Raw genomic sequence first — 7892 nt, 5'->3', positions numbered from 1 at the left:
TTTCTTTTGGTCCTCAAAACAAGTTTCGCAACGTAAAAAATGAATCAAAGCTAGCCCACTAAAGCCAGCCCGCAGATCAATCCGCAGCCGCAGCAAAGGTTAATGGCGGCGACCATGGCGGCGACGGCGATGCTGAGCAGCGTGCGCGTTTCGCGAGTTTCGTGCAAGTTGGGACGCGGCGGCGCCGTTGCAGCGGCCAGGCGCCTGCACGGAGAGCCGCTCAGTGAGAACGACGTGGTGTCGAGTGAGTTCACGAACCGCAACCCGCGCAACCTGGAGCAGATGCTGCTTGCGCACAAGGACGGGGGCTTCGAGCTGGACAAGCCCAGCCGCAGCTACTGGCACAAGTGAGTGGCCGCCACTGTGAAAGGAGGGCGCGTTCACGCTACTGCTTCCTGCGGCGGGGAGCAGTGAAGCAGGGGTATAACCCATAGAGTTTCTTACTATTACCTAGAGGGAAAGCTGGCAAGCCGTCTATGGGAGTTTGCATGGAGACCCCACGTGACCACCTCAGCCACCATGGGCGCTCAAAGCATCATGGGGCGGTGAGCTACTTGTTGCGAAACTGCAACTTTTGGCCAAAAAATAATTAAAAAATAAAGCTGTTTGATAGCTACAAACGTCCTAACATTCAATATCTTGTCTAATGATTGCAACAACCGAGCAGAAAAGCATTTAAGTGCAAAGTTTGCCTAAAATAAGAGATGACTAGCTTTCCTATTGGCCAAGTGATGAACACTAAAAAAACTAATATTTCGTAATTAAAAGGCGCACTTTTAAAAGTAAATATGTTTTCAAAAAAAATGTTGTTGTTTAGATACTTTAAGAGGTTTTTTAATGGCATTTCGAAAGAGTAAAACCTTTTATTGGCGTCGTGTGTCGTCGCGTTTTCACTACTATGGCTTTTGCACACTGCGTTCGCGCGAAAGTCGTCTGCGCACACACGAACAACGTTTTCGGAATGAAACATCTTAGTAGTGCCACTCCGTGTTCCCAAAAAACTACGACTGTGCCGCAACAAGTAGCTCACCGCCCCATGATGCTTTGAGCGTCCATGGCGGCTGAAGTGCAGCGCCGCCAGCTTTCCCTCTAGGTAGTAGTAAGAAACTCTATGGTATAACCAGACAGCACGTAGGATGGTTAGTGATGGTTAGCATAAGCAACCTGAAATGGCCAGGCAGCGCCACCGGATGCATGGATAGATGGTTGAGGCCATAGAGTTTCTTACTACTACCTAGAGGGAAAGCTGGCAAGCCGTCTATGGGAGTTTGCATGGAGACCCCACGTGACCACCTCAGCCACCATGGGCGCTCAAAGCATCATGGGGCGGTGAGCTACTTGTTGCGGAACTGCAACTTTTGGCCAAAAAATAATCAAGAAATAAACCTGTTTGATAACTACAAACGTCCTGACATTGAAAATCTTGTCTAATGATTGCAACAAACGAGCAAAAAAGCATTTAAGTGCAAAATTTGCCCAAAATAAGAGACGACTCGCTCTCCTATTGGCCAAGCAATGAACACTATAAGAACTAATATTTCGTAATTAACAAGCGCACTTTTAAAAGTAAATATGTTTTCAAAAAAAATGTTGTTGCTTAGATACTTTAAGAGGTTTTTTAATGGCATTTCAGAAGAGTAAAACCTTTTATTGGCGTCGTGTGTCGTCGCGTTTTCACTACTATGGTTTTTGCACACTGCGGTCGCGCGAAAGTCGTCTGCGCACACACGAACAACGTTTTTGAAATGAAACGTCTGAGTAGTACCACTCTGTGTTCCCGAAAAACTACGACTGTTCCGCAACAAGTAGCTCACCGCCCCATGATGCTTTGGGCGTCCACGGTGGCTGAAGGGCAGCGCCGCCAGCTTTCCCTCTAGGTAATAGTAAGAAACTCTATGGTTGAGGCTGAACCCTTTAAATCGGGCGCTGGAGCGCAGCGCTCAGCGCCACCAGCGCCGGCGTTGATTAACTTGGGTCGGTCGGCGCGGCCGGGTTGCTTTCCGACTGTTCAACAAGGCGCTTCATAAGGTCGCAGTAGTCTTTTTTTTTTCTTTTTGCAGTTTTAACGCCATTAGTATTTATTTATTCATACTGTTAACCCTCTGCATGAGGGTCATTACAGGGAGGGAAACATACCGTGTTCTGCAACTTTATCGGCACAGGTTTGAAAAATTCTCCCGCCACAACCGTTGGCTCGTTTTTGGTGAAACCGCGCACAAAGCTTCCTTATTGTTGTCCGTTTTAAGGCATAGTAAGTATAAAAGTGGTACTTACCAGGTTTGGTCACGCGAGATGCGAAACCAGAGGCACCCGTGTTGAGATCGAGCCGTCGTCATCGAATTTCTGCCGAAATGTACTGGTGACGCCAGCTGGCATAGCTGAAGGAAAGCGCCTCGAAAGCAGACGGCAGAAATACGACGAGACAATGGACAAGATATCTTTTATTGGTAAATCACCGTCAAGTCATTTAATTTGTTTACGATAGTTTTCAAAATGCGTTGGCCGAAAAATATTTCACGCGCTTAAGCAGACGACATGGCCCGAACGACGCATTCAAATCAAGCAGCCACGCTCGCTGCAGCGCTCGCCTCGGCGCTTTCCTTCAGCGATGCCAGATGGCGCCACCAGTACATTTCGGCAGAAATTCGATGACGACGGATCGATCTCAACACGGGTGCTTCTGGTTTCGCATCTCGCGTGACCAAACCTGGTAAGTACCACTTTTATACTTACTATGCCTTAAAACGGACAACAATAAGGAAGCTTTGTGCGCGGTTTCACCACAAACGAGCCAACGGTTGTGGCGGGAGAATTTTTCAAACCTGTGCCGATAAAGTTGCAGAACACGGTATACAGACACAAGTGCAATTCTCTTCGCTAAAAAAAGAAACACTCAAATGCACAGAATTACAGATTTGCACAGCAATCTTCCAGGAACGCGTTCACACCTATCACAAATTTGTCTACATCTGTTTGGTCCACAAAGTCAAAGTTGATTCCAAATTTCTACAGCATCGGGAAAAAAGGAGTAGCGATAGACATCAGTACGTGTAATAATAGGTTGTAATACCTTACTGTGATTTTGCCGCCGCGGTGGCTCAGCGGTTATGGTGCTCGGCTGCTGACCCAAAAGACGCGGGTTCGATCCCGGCCGCGGCGGCTAGAATTTCTTTGGAGGAGAAATTCTAGAGGCCCGTGTACTGTGCGATGTCAGTGCACGTTAAAGAACCCCAGGTGGTCAAAATTTCCGCAGCCCTCCACTACGGCGTCTCTCATAGCCTTAGTCGCTTTGGGACGTTAAACCCCATAAACTAAACTAAACTTACTGTGATTTTTCCGAGGGTAACGCTTCAGGGGAGGTGTAACATAGTGATGTTTATTAACTTTGACTTTATCATTCATTATCAGAAAAAAAAGTTTCAATTTCTGCTTTAGTCTTCTTACTTCTAGTGATTCTAACTGACACTCTTTTAGCATTGCTGTGACTGAATCAGTGCGGCGGTATTTAGAGCATATAAAACATGCTGACATCCTTTGCAATCTTTCCAGTTTCCGTTTTAAACCCTTTTGATGAGGACTCCACACTGCACTTGCGTACTCTATGATTGGCCGCACGAACGTCTTGTACGCAATCAATTTAATTTCTCTAGTCGCATTCGGCAACTTCCTCCTCAGGAAACAGACCTTCTGGTAGGCTTTTAAATAGACATTTTCAATATGGGTGCGCCAGTCAAGATTATTTGTTAATGTCACTCCCAAGTACTTGAGACACTTTACTTGACTCAAGGCCGCCGCCTGTTTGAAAACGGCCTCGCATAAAGCGTCCAAGAACTGAACGGCAAGGGCCTCGCTACGAAGAGCCTGTCGCAACGAAATAAGCATGCATGCGACGTTGAACTTCACAGAGTATTTTGTTTACGTTTGCTTATTTGCACACTTTATGTCTGTAGCCTCAGTAGATCGATCCGTGCGATGTTTACATCAAGATGTTGAAAGTAAAAACGCAGTTAAAGCGATGCCAATTGCTGCTTGTTGTGGTATCTTTCGTTACAGCATATACAGTTTCCCGGTAATTTCGTCCAGTAATTTCACATCATGCCTCATACTTATGTTAGCCGCTCGCAGCATGTGACAACGGCGTGAAGGTCAGAGGCAGAGAAGTGCAGCTACTGACGCTACTGCTTTGATGGTAACCACTGGTTAGAAGTAGCGTGCTTTGTTAATGAGCTCGAGTGGACGTCTTGAACCAGCATGGAGCAAGTGAGGTGGAAGCTGGCTGGTAAGCAAGCACTCCGCGATAAAGCAATTAACCAGAGAGCTCTTTGAAGCTATGGTGCACATGCTTTAACAATCCAACGTGCAACTGGCCACCGAGAGGCACTCTAAAATCTTGCCTGCTGTGTCACAGCCGTGTGCCGCTTCTCTGTGCTGCATTTTCATTTTTCATCGTGCCGCCTGTTTATGTCGTGCTTACGATTGGCTTGTCATCAAATCTAAGTAGTCTCTGACCACTAGCTGCACACCTAATGCTCGCAGCTGTTTGCAAAACCATTTGCAAGTAGAATTCACTATATAAACGCGATAGAGGAAGTTAAACCACCCACACTGTGGCAAACCAACCTATGTATTTTTGCTTAATGACCAATTATCTCCATCCTGGTTTTAGCAATGAACACTGTCTTTTGTCGACGGAAGAAAAGCAGACGAATTCTTGTCGTGTGACGTCCTTAACCGCTGCAAAGGTATTCAGTCCCTTCACAGCTGTGTTTGAGCACAAGGCAAGGAGAAAGAAGTTGCCCATGAGGAAAGCACGCATAGCCGCAATCCGCATCCATTGCCAGCACGCTGTACATGACCATGCACCCCCGCTCCACACACCGCTACTGCCGCTACTTCTCCACACCACATGACTGGTTACTCGACCGGTCTATTCCAACATTTTCAGCAAAGCACATTCTTTAGCTTATGAGTGCACTAATGCGAGTGTAGCGGCACAAACGCGCTGCAGATGCACACTCCCCCATCAAGTCGCTAGACGCTGCCACCATTGGTGAAAGTCTCATCTGCAGAAGGGTACACATGTAAATATCCAGTGGAGTTTCCTATGGTCTCGACGGGAAGGGGTCTTTTCTCACCTGGGTCTTCTCCGCAACTGTAGCTTGATGCTGCGGCAGTATGTTGCGCAGCTGTACCGGAGCTTCTTCTGCTTCATATCTGTGGCAGTTGAAGTATCACACGGACCCAAAGAGACCAATTAAGGTGAGGAACTTCAGCCTAATTCGATGCAAATGCTCCTTTTTTTAAGCAAAACGGAGGCTGCGACTAAAAGTCCGAGCACTTGGCTGACTCAGCGTCGATACTCATGGCCACTGTGTGGTGACACAGGTAGCGGCCAACTGCATTGCAGATTGCCTGTAAGAGTTTAGATGCCCATTTTTACTAGAAACCACAGAGCTTTTGGCTTTTCACGGGGTGAGGAAGTTGCAGCTGTAGGTCTCGCCTAAATGGCATGGTCCGAACCCAAGAGTTACTAAAAGTTTGGCAGCTACGCGCTAGGCTGCTTGTGCCAGCACGATATGAACGCTGAGGAGAGAGCATGTCCTTTACTTCTTCTGCATGGGGAAGAGTCAGGAAATTTACATACTCAGTGTACGCACGGCTTTACGTGCATCTTGCAGTGGTGGTGTATCGCAACTGCTAGTGAAATCAGTCTACTGGTAGCGAGGTGCTGGCAGTAGTGTGGGAATATGTCTACTTAGGGCAGGTAGTGACCGCAGATCCAAATCACGAGAGCGGAATATCTAGAAGAATAAGAATCGTGAAGAATGGAGCGCATATAGCAGGTTCTCTCAGATCATGAAAGGCAGTTCACCAATATCCCTCAAGAGAAAAGTATACAACAGCTGTATCCTACCGGCACTCATCCATGGGGCAGAAACGTGGAGGCTAACGAAGAGGGTCAGATAGTTGTGTTCTGGTCGGATAGGTTCAGCACTGAAAGAGAGAGGGGTGATTGCAGGCTGGTGTTTGAGGCCGGGCGGCAGCACCTGTCCGGTTCGGTGGTGCATGCCGACGGCCACGTGGTGGTGCGGGCGTCCAGCAGTGAGTGGGGCGTGCGGCGGCAGCTGGTGAGCGCCACAGACCGCAGTGCGGCCGCAGCCGTGGCCCGGGTGCTGGCCAGGCGCTGTCTCGAGGCTGGCCTGCTGTGCGTGCAGGCACCACCCGACACTGGGGCGGGTGGGACCTCCTTTGTGCGGGTGAGTCTCTCCCGAGTGGCCCTGTTTCGCAGAAGTGCTGGCACGCGACAAACTCCGCTGTCTCTTGGCTTTAGTGGCAGATTACTGCATTCTGACGACAGAGACACTACTGTCAGACTAGCTGGAGCGTTTGCACCATCATTCAGTTCAAAACAGTGGTCACAGAGTCCTTCAGTCACAAGACTGAATCGGAAAATTTTTGGAATTCAATTTTTTCAGCGATAAACGCACCTTTTGCTGCTGAACAAACATCAGTGCACCAGAAAGAGCAGTAGAGTTGATCTTCACTTGGGAAAAAAATTTGAATGCACTTGTCAATGATTGTCTCTTTGGAGAAGAGGTGCCCTCAACCACCATTGTGCTTAGCTGGCATTCCTGCATCTTTATCTCATTCAGTCTTGTTTTCAAATAGCTGCTGTTTCATGCTGCTAGGTTTGAAAGTAAAATTTTTTTTTCTTCTCACGGCTAAATGTTGCAGCTACAAGCCTTCTTGGATGGCATGAAGGAAGGTGGTGTCCTGCTCTCAGAATCCTGGAGCCCTCACGACAGCGCAAGGACGTCATAGCAACTCTTGGAGTTGCACGGCAGAGCAGCGCTGTACTGCGCTTGCGAGTAGCTTTGATGAACCCTGCCACTGCAAACAGCACTCTTTGAATGAGACAGCATTCTGTCAAAGAGCAGAACATTAATTCAGTTGAAGACGTTGCTGCAAACTGTTTGTAAGATCCCCTGGACTAGAGATTGCAACAGTCTGCTTGAGGCAAGCTCCATGTGCGCAGTGCTGGTTGGCCCAAGGTGTCAAGGCTGTTTCCCTTGGAGGCCAGAATAGATCAACACGTGTGAAGCTCATCTGTATATCAGCGGAAGAGAAAGATGATGTACTGGCTCAACAACTATGCGACTAGAGCTGTGCTTAGAACTGGTGGCAATCGTATTGTTTTGGTGTGTTTGCCTGTGTTGTAATAAAGCAGATGTTGTACACTGTTTTTATAATCCAGCCTGCATGATCATGTTCGTCAGCTTAATATTAAAGGGGAATGCAGCTTTTAGCAAAAAATTTATTATTTCTTGATCAATTTGAAACAAACATTTTTTAGCTAATTAGGAATAACATTTTGACTTTTTTCACAAAAGTTCATTGTTATAACTGAACATTTTTTTCTACTATATATTTCTTCCTTCATTTTTGTGAGAAGCGTGAAGAGTTAAAGTGTGGCAAAAGGCTGATTCAACATTCGTTGAATTTCGTCCAGAATGTCAACATTCGTTGACATTCTGGATGTTAAAGTTCTGAGTACCAGGTGTGCACCGATTTGGAAATGTGAAATGTGTTGGTTTGTATCCTGTAATATGCGTTGTGGGGCTAGCTGGTTCATTCTCAGAATTCTTTTTTGCACACACAAAGACGACACAATAAGACAAGGGAGACAGGGCGGAACGCAAACTTTCAACTGCTTTATTCCGGAAAAGTACACAACATTTATACCAAAAAAAGTGGATAATCATCAATGCCACATGCAAGCCAAATACCTGGGAAACACATAGGAATGGCACAGGTGACTCACTTCTTATCTAATTTATCTAAAAAGGCAAAATCTTTGTCATACATTGTCACAGGTGGTGTACTAATACATG

At 46.9% G+C, this 7892-nt stretch overlaps 1 protein-coding gene across 1 annotated transcript; it reads left to right on the top strand.

Annotated features, from left to right (window-relative positions):
• The first annotated feature begins 83 nt into the window (after positions 1 to 83).
• mRpL18 (mitochondrial ribosomal protein L18) lies at positions 84 to 7250 on the top strand. Its single transcript, XM_089562609.1, has 3 exons — positions 84 to 347; positions 6020 to 6257; positions 6736 to 7250. The coding sequence occupies exons 1-3, from the start codon at positions 103 to 105 to the stop codon at positions 6820 to 6822; spliced, it is 570 nt and encodes a 189-aa protein (XP_089418735.1). The 5' UTR covers positions 84 to 102; the 3' UTR covers positions 6823 to 7250.
• The last annotated feature ends 642 nt before the right edge of the window (positions 7251 to 7892 follow it).

The sequence above is a fragment of the Amblyomma mixtum genome, chromosome 10, assembly GCF_055824585.1.
Source record: "Amblyomma mixtum isolate Tamu chromosome 10, ASM5582458v1, whole genome shotgun sequence".
NCBI lineage: Eukaryota > Metazoa > Arthropoda > Arachnida > Ixodida > Ixodidae > Amblyomma > Amblyomma mixtum.
The sequence above is the reverse complement of the archived record's forward strand: the minus strand, read 5'-3'. Positions and strand labels throughout refer to the sequence as shown.